Source organism: Epargyreus clarus, unplaced genomic scaffold (assembly GCF_041222505.1).
Source record: "Epargyreus clarus isolate Ecla_fem2 unplaced genomic scaffold, WU_Ecla_fem_2.2 ptg000017l, whole genome shotgun sequence".
NCBI lineage: Eukaryota > Metazoa > Arthropoda > Insecta > Lepidoptera > Hesperiidae > Epargyreus > Epargyreus clarus.
Genome location: NW_027332225.1, coordinates 7,857,135 through 7,878,792, shown reverse-complemented (window position 1 = coordinate 7,878,792; position 21,658 = coordinate 7,857,135). Strand labels below are relative to the sequence as shown.

General features: G+C 37.5%; 1 protein-coding gene across 2 annotated transcripts in view; it reads right to left on the bottom strand.

The window, feature by feature from the left end:
• The window catches only part of Su(Tpl) (Suppressor of Triplolethal), a 61,696-nt gene that overhangs the window by 7,713 nt on the left and 32,325 nt on the right, over positions 1-21,658 (bottom strand). Inside the window, exons 3-13 of one of the 2 annotated variants that reach the window (XM_073082037.1) lie at positions 15,410-15,508; positions 12,790-12,941; positions 12,027-12,482; positions 10,506-10,576; positions 10,273-10,429; positions 8,516-8,748; positions 5,222-5,341; positions 4,532-4,622; positions 3,227-3,398; positions 636-773; positions 168-203 (exon numbers count right to left, since the gene is read on the bottom strand). In XM_073082037.1, the coding sequence (XP_072938138.1) occupies positions 168-203; positions 636-773; positions 3,227-3,398; positions 4,532-4,622; positions 5,222-5,341; positions 8,516-8,748; positions 10,273-10,429; positions 10,506-10,576; positions 12,027-12,482; positions 12,790-12,941; positions 15,410-15,508 (1,725 nt within the window). The remainder of the gene's footprint in view (positions 1-167; positions 204-635; positions 774-3,226; positions 3,399-4,531; positions 4,623-5,221; positions 5,342-8,515; positions 8,749-10,272; positions 10,430-10,505; positions 10,577-12,026; positions 12,483-12,789; positions 12,942-15,409; positions 15,509-21,658) is intronic. The other variant, XM_073082038.1, reaches the window with a different exon arrangement.

The following is a 21,658-nucleotide window of genomic DNA, read 5'->3' as shown; positions in this document are numbered from 1 at the left end:
TTATTGGACCAAACATGTCAAAAATCTTATTCGTCACAGATGACAGATACGTTCTTTATTCTAAGGACTAAGTAAATGTCTCAGTATGCTACCTTAAAGTGAATAAAACCGTCCAAATTATATACTGCATTCTACATATCTATAAATATAAAACTCTGTATACTTACTGGCAGGTCCCGGTAGTCCTTCAATCGAGTTACAGACTTGAAAAGCAAAATTCACAAAAACCAAGTTACATTTTTCTTTATGATATTATCAAATGTACCTAAGTATGTAACAAATATACTGTGTTTAGAGAGGTCCATGATATAGTCGTACAACATAACGTTATGCAAGGGATAAAAATAATATCACATCTGTAAGTGTCAATTTCACTTATGAAATTGATCACAATAATAATTCTAAATAACCACAAATAAGGTGACCCCTCGGTCCCAGAATTACATGCAGTTAAAGTGACGTTAAGTGTAATTAAAGTGTAAAAGTTTTTTTTTTAGATGTTACTGATACTATATGATCACAATATGGATATCCGTAAGCAACTCCATGTAGAACGGGGCTTCTACCTGTCAATTACAGATTGCCATAGATGCTACTGCTGAAAACGAGTAGTATTTTATTGTTCAATGACTCACCAGCTGATCGTACTGGTGCACCATCCGCTTGATGTGGTTGAGCTTGCGGTGCAGGTAGTTGACGCGCCGCCTCTCGCGCTGGTACGCCGCGTCGTGGCGCACGCGCTGGTACTCCTCCACTATGCGCTGTTCTATGCTCTGTTGGACACAAAATACTATGTTACGTAAACAATCTCAATTGAGTATTTTTTTAAATAGGAGTAGCAGACGAGTATGCAGCCCACCTGATGTAGATGGTAAGTTGCTTCTGTCGCTCATGGACATCTGTAATCAACACGAGATAGTATTGAATATTCCTACCTGAGGTCGGCCACAGATGCGCCGCTACCCTTGAGGACTAAGTTGGAACGCCTTGGAAAAGCATGTCTCCCTTACCACACCCTTCAAACCAGAACACAGCAGCGCTTAAGACTACTATTAAGAAGCAGAAAATTAAATAGATGTGGTTTAAATGCTTTAGAGAATAATTACACAAGGAAACAGCATTTTTGATGCACGTTATACGTACAAATTATTTCATCTTACCACCATGGTCACCAGCAAGTTAACTCTATTGTCTGATGTGCCACAAGGTGGTATTGTCCCTGTCATATTACTCACTGTATTCATTAATTTCCTTACTTTATCTTTTGATTTTTCTTACCACTTGCAGATTTAAACACATGTCCATGTTAATGATATCGAAGTTAGGATTAATAATATTAACAGTAATCTGAATATTACCAATACATGGACACATTATTTCGGTCTCAGTGTGAATCCAACTAAAAGTCAGGTGTAATAATTGAGAGTTCGCGCCAACATAGCAAACTACATTTAAGCACTGCATCGTCAATCACTCTTGATAACACTGACATCCCTTTTTCATCAGTAGTAAAAAACATAGGTTTGTATATCGTTGTATTCATCTTTAAACTGGATCACTAATGTTAACGAAGTTCGTCTGAAGGTCTAGGACGCTGCACTCAATAAATCGTTTAATGAACTTTTTACCTACTTCTGTTTCATTTTCTGTTTTCATCTTGTGCAGTCTCTTGTCCTACCCATGATTGATTATCCTGACTCCTGATTCCTCTGACAGTAACGGAGATCTTCTCAACAAATTTGAACGTCTTGTGAACTATTCCATGTTTCATCTTTTCTCCAACGCAAATTCAGCCATATTTCCTACAACAGTCGCCATGTGAATTGGTTCCCTATTCGTGAAGGTAAACACTTTCAATTTCTCTTTTCACTCAACTTTTTGACTCTTTCGCTCCATAATACCTGAAATGTAATATACTTGCACGTACCTCTGATTTCCACGAGTGGGACTCCGTTCGAACCGTCCGTTTTTACCGTTCATTGGTCTGGGTTTCTCTTTTATTCTTACATGATCTGCGTCACTTGGGCTTCCTTTTCCTGAGGAACTTAGAAAAATGTGCTCCAAATACTTTTAAGAATGTCTTTGCTCACTATTATAGTCAAGTTCATCATTAGATATTTGTGTCACTTTATTAATAGTAATATATTAGTATAAGCTAAACACGTAAATGTAATCTCACCTCTCCGTCCCATAATCTTCTATAATAATAACATTATGATGCGCATGCGGCGATCTTGACATATGCACTCCTGCATTTAATAAAAATGCACATGCCCTACATTTTGTATATAGTGATGTCCGTTCGTTATCGGTGCATTTGGATCGCCATGTAATAGCTCTCGTTTATTATATACTGTTTTTACTTCTTATCTTCTTATATGTCTTATTCCTTTTTTTCATGTTTTGAGTTCCCTTCTCTCTCCTTTTTAAATTTTTCCTCATTTTATTATATTTAATATAGTTGAAACGCCTTTAGTTTTTCTGTACATTCCTAAGGTTGGCTGGCAGAAAATGCTATCAAGCATTATTTTTAAAGATGGTCAATAAAGAATAAATATCATGAATAATATCTTACATTTTCAGAGTGTAGAATTAAGATCCGCAGTCAGATTTTTTTGTATCAGCATGTTTTTTGGATGGAGGGATGCGAGGTAAAGATTGGAGTTAAGGATCGCGACCGGTATAGCTAGGTTGATGAATAATCATCTTACTAGCTTAGTTTAGCTTAGCTTCGACTTTGCACACCGTTTAGCTACCCCGCACATTGCTGTTGTACAGGCGCCTGTATGATATCGATTATGAGCACCTCTCTCTGTGTATATGGCTCACTCTCTTTTTGTATGTGCGCGCCAGTGTATGTGTGTAGATGTATGTGTGCGTGCGTCCGTGTTGTGTACATCTGTGTGTGTCTGTATACTTGTGTGTGTATGTAATATGTATGTCTGTGTGTGTATATATATCTGCGTATACTGTGTGGATGTCTATGTGCGAGCGTGGCTGCATGTGTATATGCGTCTGTGCGCGTGCGTTTATGTGTGTGTGTATATATCTGCGTGTACTGTGTGGATGACTATGTGTGAGCGTGCCTACATATTGTGACTGTTCGCGTGTCTGTCTGTGATTGTGTGCGTGTATGTGTGTCGCTCTCTCTTTCTGCGTACGTGTATTGTGTACACTGCGTGTTACGGGACAGGTCGGTCGGGACGAGGCGGGGGGAGCTACGTACCCGGTGGTCGGGCGACATGGGGTCGGCGCGCTGCAGCTGCTGCTCGAGCTTGGTGAAGAGCGCGGCGACCTGCGCGACGCGCGCGTACAGCGAGCAGTACTCGGTGTACAGCGTCGCGAACTCGTTCTTGTACGCGCGCCGCGTGCTCGAGCTCGTTATTGGCGGGTATTGCCTGCAACACGTACACAACGCATTGTTATTATCAACCGTTATTAATTATTAATAAATCTATCCAATGTTTTGCCTGCCAGGGTTCGACATTTGACAAATTGCTTAATACTAGAAATCGTCAAATTTCGTTTAGTAAGCAAAATTTGGATAGATGACCTTCTAGAAACGGAACTTCAGAACGGTTAAGAAAATTGCTCTCTTTTGTTTGTCAACCGCTTTTCTTTATTTCGTTTCGTTTTGTACCTACATATAACGAGTATTATCTATTGTAAACTATTTTACATATACAAAAAAAAAACAGTTTTTGTAGTGTTTATCAACTGATATTATTTTATTGCTTGGTAGCTTTGTTAATAGCTTTAGTTTTGTTAATTAAAAAGTTCTCAAATATTCTATATTATTGATATATCTTAACAAACAATATACATTTTTACTGCTATAAATTTGTAAATCCTTTTCGAATTTCCACTTTTATATATAACATGTACTACTGAAGTGTATGGATGATAATATGAAAAGGACAACACATGCATAAATATCATGTATAATCATCATCATCATTACTTTCTCCACAGATCACCTGTTCTATTAAACTATAAATTTATTTATTTATTTACGTATAAATACAATCTACACATTAATAGTGAGTTGTGACTAAAACATGACATTAGACACCAGTACATTCCATTTACGAAGCAACAAGGTCAGGCCAAGAACGGCTTCGCAGACTTCGCGACGCTTTGTGATATTATATTATGTATATTCTATTCTTTTAACAATACTGTGGTGAACCATTTACATTATAAAGCGGATAGACATATTGCCTGCAATTTGAGATGTTAAGTGAATTCCGTCAGTTTACTGTAACACTTACATGATAAATGTATAAGTCCACTAATATTTAACATTAAAAAAATGTAAAATTTATAACTGAAGTGTTGTTTAAATATACAATATTATATTACGATAACAAATATTGTAATATCTTGGTTGGAGTAATGTGTACATGTATTAAAAAAATCCATTCATTTAATACACAATATTTTTGTATACAAATCTCAGATATAATATAAACATAGCGTCAATCGTAATGATATCACAAAATGTTTACAATACATACTTAAACCAACTTACCTTTCAATTTCTACCAAATCAGTCATGTTCTCATCAGGCACAGACGTTAAAGCTGTATTTTCTAGTGGTTCCGTATTTGTGATGTCTTTTACTGGAATAATAAGTAATTTACTTTCAATTACCTTTGTTTACCATAAAAACACAATAGTGCAATTTACTTTTCATTATTATTATTTTTTAATCCAGTACATATTAATCATAATATTCGATATTTAAATCAAATTGACCTCTGAAAAGATGTTTTCCTTCACCTTTACAATAGGTTTAATTACATTGACACTTCCGATTTCTGACCTCGTATTGCACGAATAGCCCGAGGCGTTATCTAAATGACATATTGTGACCTCTATGTTATCATTACATTATTAATAATTCAAGGTAACACACTCTCTGGTACACAGGGATTTAATAGTAGCAACACTTCTGAGGTTAATCTTAGGAAGAATCATTTTTTTAAAGATATTTACTGATGATATACCCTGTGGCAGACCACATTTGTAATTGTAGATTCAGAAATCTACAATTACAAATTGTGCACAAACATAATTTTGTTACCGCTGGGTATCTAACCTTTGACCCAACCCTCAGAAGTTTCACTGTCAAAACGCTTCTGCTTATGTGTTATATAGTTTGTAATTGGAAGCCTAATTATTATGACTATAGTGTAAAGATTACATTGTAGAGTCTCACCTGTGATACTAGTTTGTTCTACTGGAGGACTACTTCTACTAAAACCATTCGCCTTTACAGGACTGGGGCAGAGATCCTTGACAGTATTGAAGTTGAGTGTGTAACCATTGTCCTTTTTAACTGTAAAAGACAAAAATAAAACTTAGTTGTCTATTATGTTTGTAGTTTTAAAATTCCACTATTGCGCTTTAACAACTTATTATTGACTTAAAATAATATTAATTTTATCAATTCTTAGAAGCTTCGTATGATATTTATGAGAAAGAATTACCACTGTGTATTGAGTCACATCGTATTGTAGGCCGTATAATATTCATAAAAGTAATTTCTATTATATGCTAATGAAACTATTGATTCAAAGTGAAGGTTACATTAATACTTATTTGAATGTATTAATGATCATATTGAAAAACATTCGTCGTAAGTGACGAAGGTAATTCGTAAGGTGAAACATTATTTATGCGTAATAGTTACTCGACGTGACCAACAAAGTCCTTGTTGACATGCACATAAACCAGCGTTTCCCAGCCTTTTTCAGTCCACGGACCCTTAGGAAAACAAGCACACTTTTCACGGACCCCCTTAATAAACAGCGAAAAAAACGCAATCCCAAATATATTTTTTTACAAAAGAGCCAAAACAAAATTTGAAGAAACAAATTTATATATTTTTTCTGGTTTTTACATAGATTAATAATAAGTGTTATACATCATTGGATGCATCTTTTTTAATTTTTTTAAACACCGTGTGATTAGACCACATTTTTCTAATGAAACTGGTTTGCTGAGTTTTTGGTTTTGCGGCCTTTTTGCATTTAATAAGCGATTTACGTATGGTCCAGAGATGACACCGCGGACCCCCATACATATACTCGCGGACCCCCAGGGGTCCGCGGACCACAGGTTGGGAAACGCGGACATAAACAATCGTAATCAATAACAAATGAATGCAACACAACAAGTGACGCTTTATCTGAGAGTGAGGATGTAAACAAGCCTATTTTTATGTAAACCTTCCAACGAGCACATGATCCAATATTATATGAAACCGGCCTTATGGCTTACGTAAACGATTAGCGCACTGTGTTGTTTACGTAAATATTTATATGTTACTACGAACCAGTTGCTTATTTACGGGAGTAAATTAATTTGCCCATAAAATTCGTCATATAAAAGTATTTACGTGTTAAAAGAATAAGAAACATGTGACGGTTACAAATAATACGAATCCTTTTCCCCATAATAGTCATAGTCTCCTTAAAATCATCTTTCTTTAGGAAAAATGTACATTTAACAGTGCTGGCTGTTGGATGAAGAATTGAATTATAGTTGATTTAATACCTGTATACATATGGATTTGTGTTAAGGTTACAATGTAAGCAAGATTATCTCTCCTTTTATTAGTATTACATTTGTTTACAACTGGTAGTGAAGTGTAGTATCAAATGTACGAGTTTCGAAGTCGTAATAGGATTAACTTGGGACATAATAGGATTACAATCAATGTCTGAAGATATCCATGTTGTTGTTATGGTACTGCTTAATAACATCTATTTAGTTTTAACGTGTCATGTCTGAAATAGCATTCTTAATTAGTATAACCTTATTCGTACACAAACAATATAGTCAAGATTTAGGACCACATATTACTGTAGTCTCATTTAACTAATATGAGAAGTAGTAAAAGAGAAAGTAATAAAATATAGGAAGTGAGATCGCTTATATTTCATTGGCCAGTGCGCTCTTTAGGCATCTGTAATTAACTTACAATTAAATACCCCTTGAAAGGGATCAGAAACTCTCTCGCAACCTTTGAATACATCGAATAACTGTATATGATTATATCGTTAAATATTTGTATTACACTTCTATAATAGGACCAACAGGTGATGATTTCACAATCGAACCTTGCATTGAGTCCTCACCTCGTTCAAAGTAAAAGTTTATTTGCCCAGTCATCCTCGTGACCCCGAACGCGTGCCACCATTTATCTCATAATGTTTAAGACCTAGCACTCATGTAATCACAAGTCGACTAGTTTTTTCCCGTTATCAGACACGTGCTTGCTTCTCTGCCGAGATAAGACTTCAACGAGATAGTCCAAGTAACAATTCGTATTAAGATTGTATTTATCCCTTTAACCTGAAAGCACCTTATTACCCGTTATAAGATTATTAAGGGAACTACCACATCCCATATCATCGTGTATACTAAATATAATGCAGGGTCAGTATGGAATGGCAGGTTTTCCTAAATGAGTCATTATTTGTTAAATTAGATTTTAATTATCGTTCTTAATTTGGAATATTTGGTAGTTTACAAATGTAACCGCATTACTGCATCAAATTTATTCTGGCTTTTCCGTGGCCGTGTAATTTTCGAGATGCTACCTAAGCGGGCGTTGTGGTGAATTAGCGAGACAAAAATAGTCCGACAATTTTTTATGTGCTTGTGGCGGTTTCCGGAATCATAAATTTTTTTCAGCTCTATGAGGGATTTTTCAATTGCCCCAAGTAACAAGTTATTAATGTTAACTTTAATAAAATAAAAAAACCTTAAAGAGTACGTTATTCGTCAATAAAAGGAATACAATTTCGCATTATTATTAAAGGTTCTTAATAATATACGTTAAATCATCGTTATATTTTTCCACTTCTTAAGTAGTTTAAACAAGCTAGTATATATAGTCCCCGCCAAACTGCTAGTCCGCTCTGAAGTTGTTGCGAGTAGGTGTAGTGACACAATTTATTATGGCGACGCGCTTCATTTTTATATTCAGAGGGGACTAGCAGTTTCACGTGGACTATATATTATTATACCTAGTATCAACAGGTTGGTTTAGGTGGTAGAGCTATTTGTGGTTTGACGTCGGCGGTACCACTATCACACCAAATTCTGCTTCACAACAGTAAGGGAGACATACTTTTCCGAGGTGTTGCAGTTTAGTCCGCCGACCTCGGGTAGAAATATTTAATCCTACCTGGGGTTGATTACAGATGTTCATGGGTGGCAGTAGCCACTTACCGTCAGGTGGCCTGTATGTTCGTCTGTATTAAAAAAAAAAGATGATAGCCAGTGTCACCCCTGCCTCAGCACACCGGTGGTCCGGTCGTCCTAAATACGATCATTAAACATTTCCATTTCTAAGCTAGTTTTTATAATATTAGTATAGATATAGATAGAACGAAACCCTCATTAGTGGTCCGGTCGTCCTAAATACGGTCATGAAACATCCATTCCTTGGGTACTTCTGACAACCTACCAACATGACGATGTCGCATCACATCACACTCACCGGTGGTCCGGTCGTCCTCGTTGTCGGAGGCGTGTCGCTCGCCGGACGAGGTGGTGGCGTACCCGGAGGAGGGCGGCGAGTGGCGGCGGTAGTGCGAGATGCGCTGCTTCTTGCCGGCGGGCGTGTCGTCCGGCGCGCCGCCCGCCCGCTTGCCGGCGCCGGGCGACGCGCGCGGCGACAGCGAGTTCGCCGAGTCGCTGCTCAACGGCGGCGTCAGGTTTTGAGGTTTCCGCCTGTTGGCACACACGTCGCACTCACTTTAACTATTCATACTATTATTACATTACGGTCTTTAGAAATAATCTAATTCGAAGGTGGTAGAACCCTTTGTGGTTCGACTCCGGCGGCACCACCGCCACACCTATTTCTACCTAATAACAGCAGTGTTAGGCGCTGCTGTGTTCCGGTTTGAAGGGTGTGGTAAGGGAGACAGACTTTTCCGAGGCGTTCCAGCTTAGTCCTCAGGGGTAGCGGCGCATCTGTAGCCGACCTTAGGTGGGAATATCTAATCCTATCTGGGGTTGATTACAGATGTCCATGGGCAGCAGTAGCCACTTACCACCAGGTGAACTGTATGCTCGTCTGCTACTCCTATAATATAATATGAAAAAAAAAAATCTACTGTACATAGATTCTTTTCATAACAATGCGATTGAGCTTGTTGGTCCGACTTCGACAGCGCCGCCACACCTTTTTCTGCCTAATAATAACACTATTTGAAGCTGCCGTGTTCCGATTTGCAGTTTCCGAGGCGATTCAAGTGAGTTTTTAGGGATAGCAGAGCATCTGTGGCCAACCTCAACTAGGTATTACCTTATCCATAAAAAGTAAACGCTAAGTACACTTATTGTTGACAACCCATTACTGTTCAACTGCTGAGTAGTGATCTACTCTCAGGGTGAGAGAAGTTTAGACCGCAATCCGCCGCGCTGATAAAATCCAAAGTATTAGACCCAAGAACCCACAAACCTTGAATATTTTTCGGAACTATTAAGCATTTAACTTTCCTCACTATATCTTCTTTCACTACACTTAGCAAGTATAATTCTTACTAAAATCGTTTTAAAAATTACAACGACTAAACAGATCAAGAATCGCCAATTCGTAGTCCCAATACAAAAAGTTCCATAACTAGCAGCGGCGTCACATTTCGAGGGTTCCACCTGTTGGTATGTGCATTGCAATTCATAATAACACAAACATTAAATTACAGAATTTAGAAAGAGGTAAACAGTAAGTACGTTAATGTATAGCTCTACTTTGAAACATTTTTAATATTCAGATTTCAGATCCTAAGAGAGAATAAGAGTGTCTGATCTGTAGCTTAATAACTAAATGGCGTCGTGTATTGATGTTTCAGTTGTCGATTTATTATAGTGATAATCACCACAAAAATAATACTTATTTATAAAAGGGGGTCCTTTTTAGTCCCGCTATTGTCTCTCGACTCATGAACCCTCTAAGGGTTTACATAACCTGCAATGCTGCCTGTCTCATCGTTGAGTCATCAAATTTTTTTTTCCTTCTAGTTTCGCTACTTATTTCATCATAATATTTGAAATTATTTATTATTACGAAACGTGCCCTTTTTATTTGCACAATGGACTTTTCTAGTAACATTTCGAAAACAATAAGACTCACTTGATAATGAATACACACAATAATTTATCTTCACACTTATCGTTTACTGGTTACGCTTTCGACATAATTATTATTGATAGCAAAACCGACGAACTGGTGATGAAAATGTACAATACCTCTTGAGCATACGTTTCTCCTCCTCCGTATAGAAAGGCCAGTCCTCGTTGACGTCATTCCATACGTGCCTATGTAAGTGGTAACAGTTGTCCTTGAGCTTGCCAATCTCTGGCAATATCTTGTTCACCATACTACGATCCTTCTCCTTGATGCCTTCTGCAAAATCCAACGCGATAATTTAATCAAGTTGAGTTTGCCGATCGCCAAGAAAACGCATTGGAACCAAGCTTACCACTGTTGAGTCTCGCGTACAGTTCCGGCTTCTTGAAAGGTTTCAGTGCTAACAATTGTATAAGTCTTTCTCTGAAATAGAGGAAATAAAATGCTATTAGTCTAAGAGAATTAACAGTATTAAGCTAGTGAAACGTGTTTTTAAGAACGAGTCCTATAAGGGTTTATATATGTTCGATATTCGTACCTATCCATTAACTAATGGACACAGATCACATCTTAGATTGCACAAGGGATTTATATCCTTCGAATTTAACTTAATAACTAAGGCTGTTCTGTATTTAGTTGACTACATATCTTTTCAAAACCTTATTAAGAATTGATGGGCAGGTTTCATTTGGTGAATTGTTAGGAATGTTTTTCATTAAAATAAGTTTTTATTAATATGCAACACTCATATGACTTTTAGAATCCATAGGAAAGAGAAATTCATTATCCCAGGCATATTATTGTTTTGAAAAATATTTTAGCATATAATGCATAAAATGTGCAGATTTAAATGATTGCAGAGGCCTATGTCCAGCAGTGGACTAATGTGGGCTGAAGATAGATAGATAGATAAATGATTGAGCAAGACAAAGTGTAAGTGTTGTTCTACACGTTTATTACAAATTGACAAGAAATTGTCTTGAAATACGAATAACGGGGCAAACAAATCACGAGTACCTACGGGCATATCACCTTGAGACTTGTTTTCATTTAACAATAATTTTTGCACAACCTTGGTTGCTTATGACTCAGGTCATAAGAACTAATCACCATGTAAAGTGAGGTTTTGTATTACAAAACCAATAATGGAAAGTAGATCGTTTGACGCATAATGTATCGCAAATCTACATTTGACGATTCACAATAATTATACATTGTTCGCTCGGTAATGTGTTCGATTTGTGAACAACAGTATTTTTTCATGTACAATTCACGCATCGAAACCACACTTCCTTAATAGTATTTTATCGTGTCGGTTAGGAAATGATAACGATACAACGAAATTATCATTTCTCAAACGTTCGGTGTACGTACTTAGTAACGTTGAATATTACAAAATAGAAATAAATCACGTATGAGTTGCTGAGTCACACAATGTTATAGAGCATAACAATAAAATAAATTACAAATAGAATTAAAAAGGAATAACCCTAATAAGTAAATTCTATATTATTTCATAACCATTTTGTGGACAAGACGTAGAAAAAATACATAAATAACTAAAAATAAAAAGGAAAAATACCAAAATTTCATTGTTATGACATGCAGTACTTTTCCTTTTACACCACATTACGTTTTATGTTAAAACTTCAATCTTCTTCGCCATTTTTCCAAGGCTTTTTCGTTAAATCAATGAAGTGATACCGAACTTCAATAAACAAATAAATATTGCAGCAAACCAAATTATTTAGAGTCCTTCAAAGTATATATGTAGTATCAGCAAAGTATGTTTAGCAATAAAGTGTTAAATGTATATAATATAACACATTATTGTACACTCATTGTGTATTATAAGCAGATGTTTGTTACTCACTTTAAAGGTCGCCTGCTAAGATCTGGATTGGGGGGTGGCCGTTGAGGCTGGCTGGGGTGCTGTGGTGGTTGCTGCTGCTGAGGGTGTGGCTGGTGTGCCGGCTGAGGGTTTTGCGGACGGATAACGGGCGGGACTACCGCTGTACGCTCCGCTCGGTCTGGCCGTTCGGGCCGCTCGGGCCTCTCTGGCCTTTCGGGCCTTTCTGGCCGTTCGGGCCGTTCTTGCCTCTCGGGCCGTTCTTGCCGTTCGGGCCGTTCTTGCCGTTCGGGCCGTTCTTGCCGCTCGGGCCGTTCTTGCCGTTCTGGCCGTTCTTGCCGTTCGGGCCGCTCGGGTCGCTCGGGCCGTTCCGCTCGCTCAATCTGAGCAGCGGCGGGCCCGGTCGGGTACATGGGGTGTGACAGGCGTACTTTCACGCGCCTCCCGATGTCTGTCTGGTTAGGTTTTATCACGCGAGTGCTGAAAATTAAACATACAGAATAAGGTCGCATACAATTTTTATTTTTAATACACTTGTTTTAAATCTCACGTCAGAATTCATACAGTCGTCAGATAGTAAATTAATTATTGGGATTAGTAAACAGAGAACAGAAGATATATCTATGTTTCGATCTATGTTTCGGAAATTGCTAATCTTTCTCATTTTCGATGTTTTCACTGCCAAAGTGGCACTTTTTTAATATGTTAAAGCTTCTTAGTCAATCATTTAAGTTTAGACCATACAAGATCATCCTCCTCTCGGATAATGTTTGTATATAGATCTAACCATTTGCTCTGTTCCGCGGCGACGGTCCTCGCCATGCGGTCCTTGGTGGCCTCGTACGAGTCGTCGTTGGCCTGCACCCGCATCCGCCGGGGCAGCGGCCCGCACGACTCCAACCGCTTGGCGCCGCTGCTCCTGACGCACTCGAACGAACCCTGCAACCAAACAGGAATGCGGCTTTAGACATGTTAACTAGGCGATTTTATTTTGATTTAACCTAGCTTGCCATAAAATGTTATCCCATATGAGGCTCATTAAAATGTGATAAAATACTCCTTAACAGCTGATAGTGAATTGCCGATTCCTCTAGTAGTCCAAATATCTACAGACGGTGACTGCTTTCCTTCAGGTCCACGTCCGCCTTTTCATTAATTAATTTAAAGGGTAAAAAAATTGCAAAATACTTTGTCTATTGAAAATATGGATAGAAATCAGCATTAATTCATTTTTAGAATATTCTAAGCGACATTATTTGACTATTCCATTGTAATTGATTTAAAAATCATCATTTATTTTAGGTTTGGTCAATATCCAATTATACAATAGGAGAAAGTAATATAAAATGCGATTTTAAGGACATATAATATAATCTTTACATTCTTCTTTAATAATTATATCAGCATTTGATTGATTGATGTCCAATGTAACTGATTGCTACTTAATATGTATAAATGTGAACTGCGTTTTCTTGTGTATAATTAAATCGATTTAATAATACAGAAGCCTGTTGCGTGGTTTTTACTTTAATCAACTCTTGCAGATGACCTAAATGGGAACAACTTGTAGCAACTTTGCAATCTTTACTATTAACATATCTATGCCGCGTATTATGCTATACTAAACAAGGGCGAGCTACTTTTTATTATAACGTTCCTGTGTATTACTTATCCGTCTTGTAGTAAACGTTAAAAAAATGTAAATTGCATTTTTCCAAGCCAATATCGGCTAAACAATCTCGATTAAAATCGGACTCTAATTCATAATGAAAATATTCAGGGCACGGTTTGTGGAGGAATCCATACATAAGCACTCTGACAAATTCGTAGGCAACGAGTTATGGCAGCAACCGCTCCGCGACCCACAAAACCATATTGAGTGTGCGTTATCGTATTGGCGCTACTGATACGCATATACTATGACAGGGTTTGCTAAGCAACAATACTATCTCTAAGGCTTTCACATGTATAGACATTTATATCTCACGCGTATTTTTGGCGATTCACAAATCGGTTGCGATGAGCAATGGTGGTCCCCGATTGAGGTCAGATGAGAGTAACACAAGAAGGTTTGGTATACCTTAATGTAAACAGGATGTCTATAGGACTTGAAATAACCCAATTATTCTATGGTTCGCCATTAAACAATAAACAAGTCATTGCACAATTAAGGCATTGTTATCCACAAGATTTTCATGGCACTTTTAGTGTTGCACTGAGTATTCGCTTAAAATCTAAGGAGATCAGGAGGGTGTCAGCAAAGTATATAAGTAAGGTACTAAAGTGTATAAATATTATAATATACATTAACCGCAGGAATCCCATGTCAGACATTAAGTTTTTCAAATCGACGATAACGCAATTCATCTCTGTCAATAAATGAATCATACTCGATAAATACATAAGTCAATAACAATTTGACGCAACTTCACCTTAATATTTGACACGTAAATATAATTGTAGGTATCAACATTTGTATATTATTCCACTAATCATACATCCATTGAAAGCTTATCAATGCTTGTAAATAAATTGAATAAGTTTGAATATTATTTTAAAAGATGTAAATACATTCTTAATAGTATCTACTTGAACCTCGATTTTAATATTTTTGGAGAAATGTTTGAACTAAGGAAGCTATAGGTTTTGAAGGGACTTTGACGGATGACTTTACTTGGATTTAATAAAGTACAAAAATTAGCTGTCTTAAACTCGTGCAAAATCCTAATGATTCTTAAGTATGAGTATTGCGCAAACAATGTTCATATAACACAACAATGTTGCATAAAAAATATAAAAACGTGTTTCGTGCATTGAATATGAGTACGAATTTGTTCTCTGCGTATTTATAGCTGTGAAGGAATCAGAACTTTGTAAATAAGAGTGATACTATTATCACACGTTGCAACGCTCATATCAGACACCTTTATTTAATTCTCAGAGACCTGTTATCGGTTGTTGTTCATCTAGAAGAGTTTTATGTAAGCACCGACTGAATTTTTTATCATCACATTCAATAATATAATTAGCGTTGAGGATTATTTACCAAATGTTTGTGATACACCGCTTATCGGGACCAGGCACCTTTTGGATTACGAATTATAATAAATAATGAATATTACTCAAGGACAAGAGACAAGTTTTTATTGCTCTGTTATTTAGAGGATTTTCTGATAATTAGAAAAATGATAGACGTGTTTGCTCGTGTGGAAAAGATTTCCATTGAAATTCATAGCTGGGTGTTCTCATTTGACGCTGAAAGTACCCATACCTTACAGTTTGTAGAGACGAGCGATACAAATATTAATGTTTTTATTTGAATTGTAGTGTTTTCATGAATAATTTTGTTCTTTTATACTTAGGTAACACAAATACATATAAAGTGACAGTATAAAATCATAACATACCTGTGGACCCTCCATTTCAGCATTGCTATTGATGCTGAAGTGAAATGTGGATTCGCCCGATGATCCATTTCCACTGCTTGGAGCCGGAATCGAGATTTTCTGAAATTTAATGAGAATAAACATTACTATAACTCTATAAAATAATTTTATTTTCTTTACATAAGCTCAAATGTAAAGAAAATAAAATTAGTATGGAGGAAAACTGACACGCAATAATATAATTACAGGCACGTACAATAAATAAAATACATTGAAAGCGTTGAACGTTTGTAAAAAGTAATGATAATTACATTTAGTATATCATTTGTATAATTATATTTTATTTACGTATAACATAAATTGAGCTCTATGTGTGCTACTGCTTAAATTATTAAACGTCATTCTATATAAGCATGTGCACTGTTCTTATCGACATTATAAATTTATTTACTATATCATTATTATGAATATCAGCATTATCACGTCCATATGACAAGTTTATGGAGGCAATAAAATATTATTACACAAAACACACATACACCATTTTGTTTGAAAACAAGATCAAATTTCCTCTGCTTTCCATACGCATTGATCACAGATATTGAAAGTTTATTTCAAGAAACTGTCTCTACGCAACCGGCGAGGTACCTACGTTCTTATACTTCCAACATAATGTTGTTTCGCGAATTAGTTATTTAACATAGTGGGTATGTAGGTAGATACTTTTATCTAAAATATGTAATGGTATTAAAGACAATTTATAGCTCCATCAAGTATGACGCAAGACACTGTCAGGTGAAACATACGGTTACAGCGTTTATGACATTTTTCGTATGTAGGCTGGGAACGATTTATGAGTCAGACCAATTCGCACGTGTCGAGCGTATTAGTAATTGGATCCACGTGAAGACGGGATGCATATACGCGTATTGTATCGTAGTGAGGTTGGTCCAGTGACATGATAATTCTTGGCAGGAAGTTGAGTTGTCACAGCACCTGTCGTGCATAGAATCAGTTTTCCCACGAGAGTGGCGAACGCAATGTCCAAATAAGGAAACGCGAAGATTATTTATCATTAATGGACGATGCGATTTGCTGTATGTGTGCGTACGAGTGACGCTAGCAGTACAGTGATGAACAACGACTTTCATCGCCTGGAATGGCAACGTCGCACCCGCAAGTAAATGCTGAACGCATCGTACCGTTTCACCATTGAGCAGTCGTGCACACGCGATTTTTAATCATTTTATTTATGAGAGCATACACAAAACTTCCGTAAACTGGTATTACGCCAAAAGTGTCAGACATTAGCTGAACAGATCTATTTAAAACGGCATCGCTGTATCGATTTAGTTACAGTTACTAAATATAGATGCTCTACATTTATTCAAAATACATTCAAAAAGTCCCATTAGCTCTATTTAAACCAGAAATTAGAGTAAGCCTCGTAAAATATCTCATATTTACGACACCGACAATTATACGACAACGTGTGATGTTCTATTACTGTTACATTCGCACGCATTGACAAGTGTTCCATGCATAGAATGGAAAAACTGTTAGCTAGGATTTTTTGTAAGCTATCTAACGAATGCTAATTGTAATATCAACACAAAGGTGTAATAGTACATCTCTACAAGAATACAAATTGTGTTTCGTCTTGACGACTATTCGAGTTTTAGCAAAAATCTAGTTCAAGTTGTTTTGAATGTAGAGCGAGCAACATTATTTCAAACTATTTTTTCAGTAGAGCTGCATCTTTAATATTGTATGTAATCTTTTTTGTATATATTTAGATTGTTGTGTGTGTACGTCGATAGGCGAGGATCATTTTAAGTGTCGTTCACAAATCAGCGAGGCGGAGTGTCCAGGCGTGCGACACGACGCGTCGTTTGGTGACGCGTCGGACATGCGTGGCCCCGAGCCGCTTTAAGGTCGCGGCTGATGTGTGCCAGCACCACAATGCCAGGCAATTAACCTATTAAAAAGTGCGCTACGATCCGGACACTGGTAGAGCAATAACCCGGCTCCCGCCGCTAACGCGTTAACCGACACTTCAGGTAGCAGATTGCGCAACCGAACATGTAAAATGGTGCGGAAGGAGTAATACGATACATTCAAAAATAAAATCGCTTCAGAAAAGTATGACCCAATGCTATTTAAGGTCATTTAACGCCTGACAGTGGACCGTACATAATCGTTGACACCAAAAGCACGCACGGATTGGAACTGTAATTGGCGTTATCCACAAAACGCGTCGCCTACCTAATACGCTGTTGGTTTAACTCGCTGTTCTTTTGGAGATATTTGTTTTAGAACAAAACAGTCAATCAAAGTCTCAAAAAAACATCTTTTCTGAGGACTGTATTGTGACGTTTGTCGGAACGTATGTCGCGACTGATGAACCCAAGGTGAGATATACTATACACAATTATAGAGCTGATGAGGAAAAAACCCGCTACCAACCGAGTGCGAAGGCATCGCGGGGGAGCGCGGGGCGCGGCTTTCTCTGCGGTACCTAACACCGGCCGATATAAAGAGCGCGTCGCGATGGAATACTTCGGCATTCGGTGAACAGCCGTCTCGCCCGCTACATTTGCGTGTTCATAAGCTTCATCCTCCATTGTTTTATTCATAATTGTCTTGTTAGTTTTAAGAATTTCCAATAATGCAGGTATAATAAGAAATGATCGGACATCTATTTGTAGGTAATGAGTGCAATGCATCAGTTGCAGATTGTATCATGTCAAGGTCGTTAGTTTCATTGTTTGTCTTCTAGAGAAGGTCGTTTGACTGTGTACCTCGAGCGAACCGGAAAATATGAGGAAATTCATCATCTGTTTTTCAAGGCGCTGGTCGAATGCCGTCGCTCGGAGGTTTTTATTTGACGGCTCGTTTACCTCACCAACTCCACGACGATAGGATCGATAATACGTGTGATTCGGACAAGATAACACGTCATTTTATTGGCGTAGAGACTGTTTGTAGGCGCAATCGCAATATTTCGAATGAAGTATTTCTTTATTGTATCGCCCGTCGTGCGCAGCGACCGTGGCTTTTGTTGGTTACCTAATTTCACAGCAAGCGGCGAGCGGTACACGGAGTTGCGAAGTGAGAGGCCGCCGCAACCGGTTCGGTTCATTCGACCGAGAGATATAGGTACAAAATATCTGCGTCTTAGGCTCGCGTTACTACCTCGGCGCTAAATTGGTTTACCCCGCACGCGACGCGCGTACACTAAAGTTCCGTTTCGTAGACGAGAGAGAACATTTCGAGAAATATGCTATAATACATTCTGGGGGACAAACCCGGACGCAAAACAGGCAGACGTGCGCCCCAACTCGGCCAGTTAACGTGTTGTATCTTATTGACGTAATGTCGTGGAGGTGGCACGGGTCGCACGATGCAAATTCAACCTTAATACGATGTCCACTGTATAGATTACGCTTTGTTCCAACGCTGGCGCACGTCAGAAGTGAACGATAATAAATAGTTCTCTTCAACATGTTTCGTAGTGGGAAATCCACGCAGGCGGGTTGTGATCGACTTCGTATTAATTGCTTACCGGCTTGTTGTTTTATTGATTTACACATTATGTTATCTATTTGTTATTAACATTTAATTAACCACAATTTGCCTGTTCTAGTTTGAAAAGTTATAAATGGGGACAAAACGAAAAATTTCGATACGGATACGGTCAGTAGTGCTCGTACAATTAAAGAAAACCCTCGGTTTTCCTTGTTTCAAGTCTTGTATTAGTCACAATTACTTTTCAAAGTTAATACGTAGCTAATGGAATATAAATCGATAAACTTTCCTATAATATTATGCATTAGGGTCATAACCTTGGTGCGTGGCAACTACATGATCTAATTATATTAAATACCCGTATGCGAATTCAGATGTCACTGCAGCTGTTAACAATATATTTATGAGTGTCTCTATACAACACTTTTTATTTAAAATTTCTCTATCAATTGTTAACTATTGTGGGCTGTTTAAAAATGTTCAATTTCATAGCTTTTCAAACTTTTGAACTTTTCTTTTTTTAATAATATCAAGGAACCATTAACATAACATGTGCTGATAAGCAGTGTTATTGTGCTGGTATGTACATAACAACATAACTAACAAATATTCATTCGTACTTCATGTAACCAAGAAAACGAAGTGAAAACGAAATCTGAGTCACAATTCGAAAATATGTGCCACTAAAATCAGAGCGTAGTGAACAATCGTGAGAAACGGTAGTACTTATAAATAAACAAAATGAATGTTAAACGTTCAAGTATCCATCGCAACGATAAACACAATGAGCTTAAAAACGGACATATTCATTTTCCTTTTCTTAATTACAATTTCAGTCGCGGAAACTAACATTTTATGCGTAGAAATATATCATACGACGAATTTAGCAATGTAAAAGAAATTGTTCTAACACAAATTACTAACGGTAGTCGTCACTTTCATCGCAGACACATTTTAAGGCGAAGTGAGTGGCCAGTTATTCGTGAGGTTTCTACGATACTATTTGCATATTCGCTGACTTTCTAATGGACGATACGCCCGTCTTGTCGCAATCGTTGGCAGTGGTGAGGTAACGCCGATTCATTTAATTATATACAAGTGTATGTGAAAAATTGTATTCAAGTCGCGCGCATTGTTGTCATTGTAAACCGAGGAGTTTCCAATTCTTGATCGCAACTCGCTCGCTGAACGAAGTTAACTCTTATTTAAACAACTCGAATTAGAATATCTCGCTTTTACGATTCCCCGTTCGATTACAGTTTTAGCAGGCTACCGAACTGTGGAATGTTACACTGGTAACCGAGTTAATTATAAGCGATGCAATTTCTGCCAGGCACCTGATCTTTGCGCGCATAAAAATATTTCTGTTCACACAAAAATAACGGATAGTTATTACTTGGACTTTAATAGAATATGGGTAATCATCAATTATGTAAATTATTTTTCGCATGGTCACTGATTAGATTACTAACATTAAACTCACTTTACGTATAAATTGTTATCAACATCAACTCGTGATAACGTTGATGTATACGTCAATTTGTAAATTTTAATTCGGAACACACAAGTGTCACATATTTTTACGCAAACCGAACGTGAAGCGCCTCGGTTGCGTAATTTGGAAAGTATAATACGGTAAACACTACAGAATTTGAGTGGCGAAATAGCATATAAAGCTGCATCGTAAGAGGTTTTAGTGTTCGGGTGTGTAACAGCAAGGATTCATTGTGGAGCCATTCTCCTTCGCGGCATGCTCGCGACCTTCCGCCAGAGGAGGGGCGCCTCTCACCGGCGACGTGACTGCAGCCACGGCCTTATGTCGCGAGGCTGTATGGAAACCTCTACGTAACGAAGCTCTTTCCAACGTCGTCGGTTACCCAACGCTCTATAGGAGTTGTCGATAAACCTATACATTATACACCTATACCCCCGTTTCAATACAGCCGCCGATCACGTGAACACACCTTGCGTAATGTATATTGTCCGCGTAGCCTTTTGATACGGCATTAAATAAACAGAAAAATGTTATATTACAGAATACATGCAATCGGTTGTTTCGAAATTTTGTTTAAGGAACAAAAGGTTCGCCAAATTCTTTTTTAGGAACAATGACAATCACTCGATTTCACTGAAAGGATGACAAACAATATATTTTAAACTTGTTACGTTACAATTTCGAAAGTAAAAACGTAAAGGTATGCCTTAAACTCAATGCAATAATCATGAACGCCGAGTTCTAAGAACTCTACATTGCGCTACTGCTGTTAAGTTTAGTATGAAAATTTAGATAGAAATAATATCTTATTTAATTGTTTTTGTTAAGTACTGCGAAGTCATTGGCGGAGACAATTTCCAAACTTGGTTACAGTGAACTGAATTCAATGAATCGTAACTAAATAAATGTAGTTAGTACAAAACGGACGGTACAACGCCGCAACTAGACAATGTCGCAAGTATTTAGATCAAGGTGCGAAACACGCGTTCGAGAGTCGAGATCGGATCCGTGGAATTTTTGTCGAAGAACACGCTCGCGCATAAATTCATTATGAAACCGATGCAGACCATCCATAATGAGCAAGTAAAATCAACGTCCCCTAACTAAACATCTGTATGAATGCATCTCCATTCTGTATTTCAAGTATCGTTTCCGATAGGAACTTTTGGCACTACAATAACAGAAGCGCATAAACGCGAGAGTAGATAAATCAGATTGAAATTTTGTTTCGTCATTAAGTTTACAGA